This window comes from Cryptomeria japonica, chromosome 3, assembly GCF_030272615.1.
Source record: "Cryptomeria japonica chromosome 3, Sugi_1.0, whole genome shotgun sequence".
Taxonomy (NCBI): Eukaryota; Viridiplantae; Streptophyta; class Pinopsida; order Cupressales; family Cupressaceae; genus Cryptomeria; species Cryptomeria japonica.
Window position 1 is genome coordinate 867,808,490 of NC_081407.1, and position 11,930 is coordinate 867,820,419.

General features: G+C 36.8%; 1 protein-coding gene across 1 annotated transcript; it reads right to left on the bottom strand.

Moving 5' to 3' along the window:
- Positions 1–8,767: 8,767 nt before the first annotated feature.
- LOC131061555 (exocyst complex component EXO70I) lies at positions 8,768–11,628 on the bottom strand. The gene has a single exon (XM_057995285.2). The coding sequence runs from the start codon at positions 11,368–11,370 to the stop codon at positions 9,064–9,066; it is 2,307 nt and encodes a 768-aa protein (XP_057851268.2). The 5' UTR covers positions 11,371–11,628; the 3' UTR covers positions 8,768–9,063.
- Between the last annotated feature and the right edge of the window lie 302 nt (positions 11,629–11,930).

Below are 11,930 nucleotides of genomic sequence, written 5' to 3' on the forward strand. Positions count from 1 at the left end.
AGGTGCTACCGGTTTAGATATAATCATTTCCACTACCGGTTCCTTCTCATAAAATCTGATTTGAATTTTGTTCAACTCATCTACTTTGACATTAGCACTCTCCACAATTCTCTGCAATCTCTTGTTATAACATCTATATGCTTTGCTTTCATTAAAATAACCAAGAAAAATGCCTTCATCACATCTAGGATCAAATTTCCCAATAGTATCATCTCTCTTGATATAACATTTACTACCAAAAATTCTAAAATACTTAACAGTAGGTGTGTTGCAAAACTATAATTCATAAGGTGTCTTACCAGTTTCTCCTTTGATATGTACTCTATTGAATGTATAAATGGTTGTACTCACTACTTCTCTCCAATAGATATGAGGTAGATTAGATTTCATCATCATTGTTGTAGCATCATCCAAGATATCTATGTTCATGCTTTCCACAACTCCATTCTAGTGAGGTGTCCGGGGAGCAAAAAACAATCTTCTTATACCATGCTTGTCATAAAAGTTAGAAAACTCACCGGATGGGAATTCTCCACCATGGTCTGATCTCAAACATTTAATGTTCAATCTTGTCTCAGTTTCCACTTTAGCCTTAAAGATTTTAATTTTTTCAAATGCTTCACATTTTTCTCTCAAAAAAGTAACCCACATCATTCTAGAATAATCATCAATGATTAGCATGAAATATCTATCATGATGAAAACTTTTAACTTTAGCAGGACTACACAAATCAATATGAATAAGATCAAGAACATCATTTGATTTATCTTGTATACTCCTAAAAGAGATTCTAACATGTTTACCCATTTGACATTCCTTACATACCGGATTATAGGGCTTCATAATATTAGGTATATCCCTAACTGCCTTAGTTGAACTGATCTTCACAATGCAATCAAAATTCACATGACACAACCTTTTATGCCATAGCCAACTTTCATCAATCTATGTAATCAAACATGTCTTCTCACTGGAGTTCAAATGAAATATTTTACCTTTTGTCTATGTACTAGTTGCAATCTCCAAGCCAGATCTGTTAATGATTTTTCATTTCCCATCCTCGAACTATAATTGAAATCCCTTATCTACCAATTGTCTTACACTCAAAAGATAATACTTCAAACCTTCAACATAATAAACATTGTCAGTATTGTTCTTAACATCCAATGATATAGTTCCTTTTACTTTGATCATACATGTCTTCTCATCTCCAAATCTAACTAGTCCACCATCAAATTCTTGTAAAGACAGAAAATTCCCTTTATCTCCAGTCATATGATGTGAACAACCACTATCAATTACCAATTCATCCTTGTCTTCAATTTTAGTAGCAAGAGCCTTCTCTTCAGGTACATTCTCTTCTAGTGTCGGATCATCTTCCTTGATAGCCAGGAACACCCATTCCTTCCCATGGCCAAATCTACTAGCAGTGTCTTCTGCTGGTTCATTATCTGAATCAGTAATGCCTTTCTCATCCGCTATGTAGCATGATTTGTCTCTATTTTTCTTGTATTTATACTTGTTTTGATATCCAGGGTTAGGCTTAAATGATCTTTTAACTCTTTCTTCAAATCTTGAATTTCTTTCAAGACATCTAGATGCAAAATGACCAATCTTATTACATGCAAAACATTTAAAAGGTGCTTTTCCTTCATGCTTACTTCCTATTGGTCCTTTCGGTACTCTTGTAGCAAGTAGTGCTTCAAGTTTCTCAAACTCATCATCTTCTCTTTTCATATCTTCTAACTCCTTTGCATATAAAGATTTCAAGTCTTACTTACTGGTTGCAAATGTAGATGCATGAAAAGCAGGTTCAGTAATCACAACTCTAGAAGGTCCAAATTCCTCAAGCTCAAAAGAAAATAGTTTCCCAACAAAGATATCTCTATTGACAGATGTATTAGCCATTGTTCTCAACTCATTAATAGCAATAGCCTTCATTTTGTATGCCGGTGGTAGGGCTCTTAGGACTTTAGAAACAATTTCATCTTCACTCAGAGTTCCACCACAACATTGAATTCCCATAACAATCTCATTTACCCTTTCCATGAATGCAGTAATCCTTTCATCTGCTTCCATCTTCAGGTTTTCATATCTCACTCGGTAACCATCAAGTTTAGCAATATTCACTGTAGGGTCACCTTCATTAAGAGTCTCCAACTTATCCCATATAGCCTTTCTAGATGATTTGTCTGTTAATCCCATTATTTGCTGATCAGAAAGTGCACACAAGAGGGCTTCTCTTGCTCTAAAACCATTCTCAATCTCCTTGTCTAGGTTTGTTGGAGAAGGATTATTAGATCCTGGATTAAAGGGTGTGACACTATTCTGTGTGATCTCCCAAAACTCCTTGCCAAGACATCTTAGACAAGTCTCCATCTGAATATTCCATACTGTGTAATTTGCTTCATCAAGCCTCAAAATATCCCTTCGAAAGATAGCTCCAGAAGAACTCGATGAATTTGAGTTGTTAGTCGCCATAGGATCTTCCTCAAGTGGTTAAGCTTTCTCCAGAGAGGACCAAAGCTCTGATACTAATTATTAGATAGTTTAGATAACCAGAAGACAACTAAGAGAGGGGGGGGGGTGATTGTCTCAGATTACAGGAACATTCAACAATTAAAACTTTAATACTAAAACCCAAAACAATAATACCAGAATAGCAGTTAATCCAATAAAGAATAAACAATAATTATAAAATAAAATTCATCCACACAACACCAAGATTTGTACATGGAAATCCCAGTAAAGGGAAATACCACAGTGGGAAGCCTACCCACATTCAGATAATACTTCTGCAGTAAGTATGTGAATTACAATGAAGGGGCCTGCACTTGCAAGAAGGCAAACAACCTAGAGCACACTGCTCATCACAAAAGGAGCCTCACTAACTGCATATAAATCCACACTACAATCCAAAGAAGTGTTGACCTGCAAAAGATAGCATCTCCTATACCTGAGTACAGTTTTGGTTAAGAGCAATACTAGAGGACTAAATCCTCTTATATAAACCCAATTTGATCTCCAATGATCGATCAACTCCTCTGCCTGAATGATATTACATTATTCACACATTACATTCTATGACCATGACCTCTTACATTAACCATGATGATCTACAATGAGATCTTACATCTATTTATACAAACCCTCGACCATAAACAATCCGGCCGACCACCAGACAATAAATTGATTACATAATTACAAACCATGTTGACCTTAGACCAAACAAGTAATATCAACACATAAGACATCTCAAAAATACATCAATAGGTCCTATCCACATGATATATTAAAGTCGGTCCATAGCCTAGATCAACCGGGACCAAGTATAGGTCCACACGCTTCAACATTGATCTCCATGTTGGCAGTGGGCTAGCGTCCCTTGCAGAGATTCGCGACATGGTTTAACAACCTCCTATGGATTCTATAAGTCTAGTGGTTGTATCGAGCATTGGCACGTCAATCTTTTGGTGCAATGACAACCCTAGCTTGTAAAAAGTGGTATCAGAGCTTGGTCACAGGTTCGAATCACGTAGGTTGTGACGAGTGACACTAGGAGGGGGATTGTTGTAAATGGGCTAGCGTCCCTTGCGGAGATTCACGACATGGTTTAACAGCCTCATGTGGATTCTATAAGTCTAGTGGTTGTATCGGGCATTGACAATTCGATCTTTTGGTGCAACGGAAACCCTAGCTTGTAACACTCCAACCACTAAGTCTCGAACATGATCACCAATAGCATCCTAAAACTCCATCAGAAGCTGCACCAACACCACTTATGCAATTCATTAAGGATCTCCACCAAAATCTCTACCAATGAAACCCTCGTCAAAACTAGAAACCAATCTTCTAAGCAAACAGGGTAGCATCCAATCACCAGATCAAAGGAGTAAACTGTCTTTCTCTTTGGAAGAATTTTGAAATAGAAGGCACACTAGTTGTAGCATTCACATGGTTGTTGTTGATTGGATCATTGAACTTGATGAAGCTTTTTGTTGGTTTGAACTTTGCAAACGGTTGTTGAACACTCTCCCCCTTACCACTCAGATCCATAGGAGTAGATTGCTCCATTTGACTCACAGCCAGTTGATAATTGTGGAGTGTTGCGCACAACTGCGGAAAGGAAGTAAACTCAGACAAAAAAAGCTTTTCCTTGATATCTTTTTGCAAATTAGAAATAAAAAATTCTTTGAATGTCATTATCAGGTACATGAAAAGAAATTTGAGCACACAAATGCTTATATATACCAATGAAATCAATCACTTTTTTCTTTAACACCTTGTTTGCAATGCATTAAATCAGTCAATGTAATTTTAGGACCAATGTTGTTTTGAAATTGTTGGATGAAAGCATTTGCCAATTGTTGAAGGGAAGTGATAGAATAAGAAGGCAGATAGCAATACCATTGTAAGGCCTTATTTCTTAGTGTTCTTGTAAACAATTTTGCAAGCAATCTTTGATCATAAGCAAAATCAGTACACAAGGTTTGAAATGTTTTGACATGCGTAAGAGGATCATCTTTTCCATTATAGAGTTCTAATCAAGGGATCTCCACATGTTTAGGTGGCACAACTTTAACAATATCAAGAGAAAGTGGGCTTGCAACATCAAAGGTGGGCACACTAAACTTGGATTGACTCATAGAAGCAATCTGTTGTTGTAAGGAAGACACAGTTTGAGCAAGATTGTTGATTGTCATTTCAGTAGAAGAATTGATGTTAGATATAGGTGACTGAGAAGGTGATGTGAGGTTATTGAAAGAAGGCATGGACTGAGATAAGGTGGCAGGACATTATGATAAGTAAGCATTGGTGATGATTGGGTAGGAAAGGGGACACTTAAAGGAGGAATAAAGTTGTCGAAGGAATTGCCCCCTTGCGTCACATTGATTGGTTGAGGAATAATAGGAACACTCATGGAAGACATAGGTAATGATGGAGGATTAAATGAAGAAGAGGGATTGCCTCCATGACCACTTGTTGTAGGGATGACCAGCCATGATGTTGGATGTGAAAGTAGGAATACTAGTCATAGGATTAGTCAAAGGAATAGAAGAATTGACTTGTGTTGAAGGTTGTGAGTAACCTAGGGTCTCTGCACAACTCTTGATAGGCATGACATTAGAATCAACAATATGTGTAATGCCACACAATATACTGATTCCATTCTTATCACTTTGAAGCATGTGCTTAAGACCTTTAATTAATGGAAGAGCTTCACTATTAAGGTATTCTTGGGACATCCAATGTTGAAAGTTGTCAAATTCATTGTCCAATGTGGAAAGTTGATCTAAAGAAACCCTAGTTAAAGCTTCTTCTTCATCATGTGATCTATCAATGGGGTGAATAGGCACATGATTAGGATGGGAAGAATTAGCATGATCCTCATTAAAGAAGTCACCCAAATTAGGCTCCATCTCCTCGGTAAGTAAACCTTGGGAAACCTTAATTCTAATGCTTCATCTAATGGGGATAGGATAGGTAGGACTAATAGTGGTAAAACTCATGCATTAGAGGGAAAATTTGAATTTTGAATTGTGGAACAAAGCTTACAAAATTGATTAATGCAAAATTTAATAAATTAATGATTACATCATTTGAACTTTGTTGGGGAAAGAGGATGAAACAATTTTCAAAAATGAAAGGAAACTAAAATTTTAAAATTAGGGCCAAGGGAATACCACTTAATTTTAAAATCAGAATTTTTAAAATTAAGGTAGCCTATAATTAACCTCTTAATTTTAAAAAAATTCTTGAAATTTGAAAATTTGAATTTGGGAGATATTTCTGATTCTAGAGGGATCAAAAATCGATAAAATCAACCAATCTTTTGGATTTAGGCTATTAAATATAGTCATAACAGTCTCCCAAAATTTTAGGATAAAGTCGAGGACCGTGGTGGGAACGCGCATGGTCTGACCAACTTTTGTCGAAATTTTTAGGGAGGGATATTACGATGATTTTAAATCTAACCCCAACAAATTGGTGAATTTTACAATCTCTAGATGGGTGAAATGAAGGTGCAAATGTGAAAATAGGACCCTATTAGGGTTTTGAAGAAAAAGAGGAATTGAATTGCAAATTTGAAAAGTGTCAAACCTAATGGATAGGGACACCTTGGAAAATGTTTAGAAATCTGAATGTAATTAAAATTGATTTGAAATTCACACAAAATCCAATTAATTTTAAAATTAGGGTTTTATGACCTAACAACTTAATTTTAAATTTTGAATTTTGGGAAAAACGGGGGAAATTGAATATTTGAGTTGTAGGACTGAAGACAAATCTGAGAACAATCAAAAATCTGAAAATGAAATTGAAATCCAATTTTTACACAAGTTCAAGATGATTTTTGAAAATTAAGGTTCTAATAAGTAACCTCTCAATTTTAGAAATTTTAATTTGCAAATTAAACAAGACAATGAGGAAATTGAATTTGACAATCAAAACAATTTTCAGATCTAAGATAACCACAAGCAATTTTTACAAATCACAAGTTTAATTTTTAATTGAAAAAATAGGGTTTTGAATGTTTTAACCACTAAGTTTGCAGAAAGTTGAAACTTGTAAATGAAAAATATGCAATTTTGTTCAAAGGAAAGCATGCAAGATGTTGGGTTCACCAAAATGTAATGGTGGGAAAATGGTGAATGATAGATCAAGAAGGAAACTACCCTTTCCCTCAAAGAGAGATGAGAATTTCGTTATTGATTACCATTCAAGCACTTTTCACCATGTTACATTAGAAACAGGAGAGGATAATTCACCAGATTCAATCTGTCCACATGAAGATGGTAGATTGAATTTTGAATGAATTGGGAATGCTAAGTTGATCCCCTCTTCCTTGTTGGAAATAGAAAGGAATTGATTGATTTATGTAGTGCAAAAGTGACAAAGAATTGATTATAACTTGAGATTGGAATATGGGATGAAGTTGTGCACCTGGATCTGGCAATAATATGTCGAGACAAAGTCGCCCTACGAATTTGAGGAAAAGTTGTCTGGACTGTGGCAGGAATGTACACGGTCCTCTAAAAAATCTGCGAAACGAAAAGGGTTTTTCTGCCTTTGCAAATGAAGCCCGAATCCGAAAGTACAGCTCCGCACCTACAACCTACACACAAAAAAGAGAGGGAAATGGGTTGGGATTGGGGGTTTGCCTTTAGGTCAAACCCTAGTTTTGGAATTAATCAAGTAATGAAAGAAAGTACTTGCAAGTATATGTAAATGAAAGACTGAATTGTAAATCACCTCAAAGGAGGTTGTAATAGCAATGTTGGTAGAAATGCTTGTGTGGAATTGAATGTTGGAATCAATCTCCTCTTCAATGGTTGAATCCTTGACTTGAATGCAACACATAGCCTTGAAGGGAGACTTGAGAATGCTCAATGCTAGAAAAGAATGCGTGAATGCTTGATCACTCCAATCTTATCCAACCTTAACTTATGCAAATGAGAGGATGAATGCCCCTTAAATACATGTTAGTGGATCTGATTTTCATCACAGGCCGACATCGGGGGAGTTTCCCGCCCGAGGCACAACCAACAATGCAACCCTAGGAAGGATCCTGTGCCAAAATAGGGCAAGGACAAGGGGCTCCATGCCCCTGTCCTGGGAGGAAAATGGCGCCACGCCCCTGTCCAAGAGGGGACAATGGTGCCATGCCCCTATCCTACCCCTTTCTCTAGGGCAGAGTGCGGACAGGGTGATGCAGAGGCCAAAGAAGAAGTTGTTTCCTTAAGTTGAGCAATCTCTGGTCTGCGATCAGGCTAGAAGATTCGAACTTGTGTGCGTGAGGACCCTAATGCGATTGAAAATGGCTAGGGTTGTAATTTTATGACACTAGACACACACACACACACATATATATAGATACATATATATGTATATATGTAGATATATGTGTGTGTATACATACTTATATATATGCATATATATGTATCTGTATATATGTATATATATGTGTGTATATATGTATATATGTGTGTGTGTGTATATATATGTACATATATGTATGTGTGTCTGTACATATATGTACATATATATATATGTGTGTGTGTGTGTGTTTACATGTACATGTGTGTATATATATATATATATATATATATATATATATATATATATATATATATATATATATATATATATATATATACGTGTGTGCATGTGTGTGTGTACATATATGTACACACACACAGATATATGGGACACGGTTGGTGAATTGATCCCATGTTGTAAGGATGACCCTTAAGGGATGATCCTTGAGTGTGCTTGGTGGCATGGAGGTACCATAATCTTTGACTCTTAGTGAAAGGACTCCAATTCTTTGTGCATTTGAACAATAGGAAGTCTAACTATTTAGACCACACTATGTTTTTTCGTTTTGTTTAATAAATCAACATTCCCCTAACAAATAAAGGAATGAAGAATATGTGGTGAGCACACATTAAAAGTGATGAGGTTGTGATTGTATCAGAGACAAATTTAGAAGAACTTAAATAGTTGGTGCATTAGAATCAACACACCGGTTGTTTACAAATAGACAAATTTATCAGTACCGAAACTCCCAACTCTTAGTTGAATAAATCCATAATAAAATATAATTTTCCATATAACTTTATATATATTTCTTGCATCATCTCCGATCACTCTGTATACGTTATATTTCCATTAACATTTCAGATTGCTCTACGCACAATCCAACATCAAAATGATAACAAAATAACAGAAATAAAACATCAATATTTCACATTACTCTGTAAGATTCATCACCAAAATGATAATGATAATAATATTACATAAGCAGAAAATCAACTGTGTTCCTATCATCAAAACTTAAGCAATCGATAAAAGATTACAGTAGCAGAAACTGGATTCAAAGCATCTAAAGATACATGGGTCGCTGAAAGCCCAAGAAAAAATATAAACCAATTAAACAGCTTTTTGAGTTTTTACCCTACTGATGGCCCAGGATAAATATCGACCATTAAACTGCTTTTAAAAGAAACTGATAAATTTGGGAGTCCATTATGTATATGAACACTTCATCTCCAACTGGTTTTAAATGTTTCGGGTTCTTGATGATCTGAATGAAGGGCGAGGAGAAGAAGAAGATAAGTTACTGGAAACCGGAGTGGGAGAAAAAGTTCTTTTAACATAGGCTTTCGATGGAGAAGTTTTCTTAGAAGTCAGACTTACAGAGCGTCTGACAACATTTTCAGTCTTTTCTTTCCCTGTTTTGCCGACAAAAAGTTCACCCAACATCTTCTGTATTGAATCAGGAGAAACCATAGAAGAGTCTTCATATAGTAAACTAGCTGTTTCCTCACCTTGACCTAACCACTCCAGAAAGTTTTCATAAGCAGGTACTATAGACTGAGAGACTGAAATTCTGATCTGTTCAGATAGACTTTTTTCTTTGACACTATAAGATTTGTGTCTCTGATAAGTATCCTCAAACTCTGTCATGAAATATTTGAGCCTCTGTCTGACTAGGGACCTAATATTGGGTTTAAGTCCATCCAGTCCTTCAGTGCTGAGAAGTTCTATGCAATGTCCCCAAGCTTCTTTCTGATACAGATACCCAGCTCTTTCTGCTGCTTGTTTATACTCTCCTGTAATACCCACAAGTTTTCCCAGTTGAGTGTTCTTTGTGCGAGTATAAATGTACCACTGTGAATTCATGATGAAGAGATGGGCTAATGCTCTGTTCCTGTAGGCAGAGCACTTGGAGTTCAGGTTCCTCTGCAAGGCCTCCATGAAGTTGGAGACTGCCTCACAGAAACGATTCTGGTTTTGATTTTCATTCTGATTAGAAATCTGCTTATTTTGAGAGGACCCACCGACCAATAATTCTCCCAGTGGTTGTAAGGTTTTTGGACTTCCTTCAAAACCCTTAAGGCTTCCCTCTGCCAGCACAGGTGTTGGAGATTTCCAAAGCTGCTCAATTTTGAGCACCTTAGTCATGAGAGGGGCATAGTAGTCTCCTGCCAAGGACTCCATATAACCAACTGCATACTTGACAAGCTTGGGTACACTGCCATCTTCAGGAGGTACAGTCCCATCTTGCTGACCCTCAACCAGGAGCCCAAATTCCCAAAAGACCTTGCATGCTGCATTGACTACCTGCTTGTGCAACTCCCTGAACTCCAAACATATTTCTTTCCCACCTTCTCCTCCAAAGATTTCATAGAACTGGTGCTTGAGACCCTCCATGGATTCAAAAATTTCCAAGAGCTTGAAAAGCTTTTGGGGCTGTTTCCTGCTCCTGGTAACCCCGTTACCAAATCTTAAAAAAGCAGCCATTACCTTACGACCCACTCTCCCCACACACTCAGACAAGAAAACCAGGTCCTCATCTCCAAAGATCTGCCTGCACAATTCCTTCTCAGATGCAAGCACAACCTTAACAGCAATCTTGAAATGCTCAATCCAAAGACGAATGGAGGATTCCAATGCTTCCCATTCCATCTCATCAATATTCCCAAAATTCAATAGATAATCAAGCTTCAATCTCATCAAAGACTTTGCAGCCCTTCTCCACCTAACCTGAACATAACTATCAATACACCCTTCTATCCTATCATATCCACGCATCACCTCAACGATTCTCCTCAAAACCTCAATCTCTTGCTTGGATGCAAGATCCAAACAACCCAAATCATCATTAGGTCTATCTGTAACACTGACAACCTCCTGAAAAGTTTTCTGAAGAACCCTTTTACCTATGTGCTCCAGCATCCTTGTAAACTCATACTCAAGCCTTGACAAAGCTTTTTCCATAAGCAGCCCATCTGTTAGATCCTCCACCTCATTCTCATACAATGCCCTCAAAGTACTCAGGGTTTCTCTGAGCCTGTGAGCCCTATAATAATCAGTAGCTTTAGTTCTACACAAAAACTCCACAGCCTCCTGCAACCTTTGAATGGCTGGTTCACATTCATCCCTTAACAACCCAACTAACAATTCCAAATTCTCAAATGATTCAATCAAATCCTGGACTCTGTCCACTCTTGAACCAGAGTATTTACTACCCTGGCTCTGTTGTTGTAGCAGCATGTCTGCAATTGTTGTGTGAAGCTCTTGGAGTTGGCCAAACTTTTCCAAAACTCTAAGAGCAGGATTTATGGCTCTTTCTATACGAGTATCAAGAGCTTTGGCCACCATTGCTGCAGACTGCAGAGGAGCCACTGCCATAGCAGTTGCAGAAACCCCTCCATTCAACTGCTTAAACCTGCTGTCCATCCTGTCAAGCCCAAAAGCCATTCTATTTGCTCTTTCCACTATAATTTGTAATTTGACCTTTGTTGACAGCAGATCTCTGATTTCTTCTCCATTTTCAGCTTGGGATTCCACTGAATAAGCCATTCACCAGAAAAAAATTGTATTGCAGAGCAGTAGAGAAAATTGGGTAAAGTTTATATTTTATAATCTGCATCATAGAATGAATAATTAGGCCAGAAGATTGAAAACTTCGATATTTTCAAGGAGCTGGTTTATTGAATAAACATCTTCGCCGAATGATTCCATCAATTGTCTTCTGGTTCAACAAGAGGAATTTTTTTTAGCTCCGCGTTCAAACTTAGCATTCATGGAAAATGACAAACAACATGGGAAACTACAATGTCTTTCCAGTCTCATTACGCTGCTCATCGCTAGATTTAAAGTTTTTAAGAAATTAATTAGAGCCTTGGTTTTTTTGTTTTTTTTTGTGAGCTTTGGTTATTTCGAAGGTGGCTGTCCATTTCAATTATTGTTTTAATTAATTATATATTCAACCAGGACTTCGTTCTTAGGAATAACGTTTACTATGATTTGTTAGGCTGGTGTATAGCTCACTTTTAGTAGTTTAATTTTATGTATAAATTGATTTAAATTTAAAATTTATTATTTTATTATTGTAGTTGTTCTCAAATAGTCAAATAAGT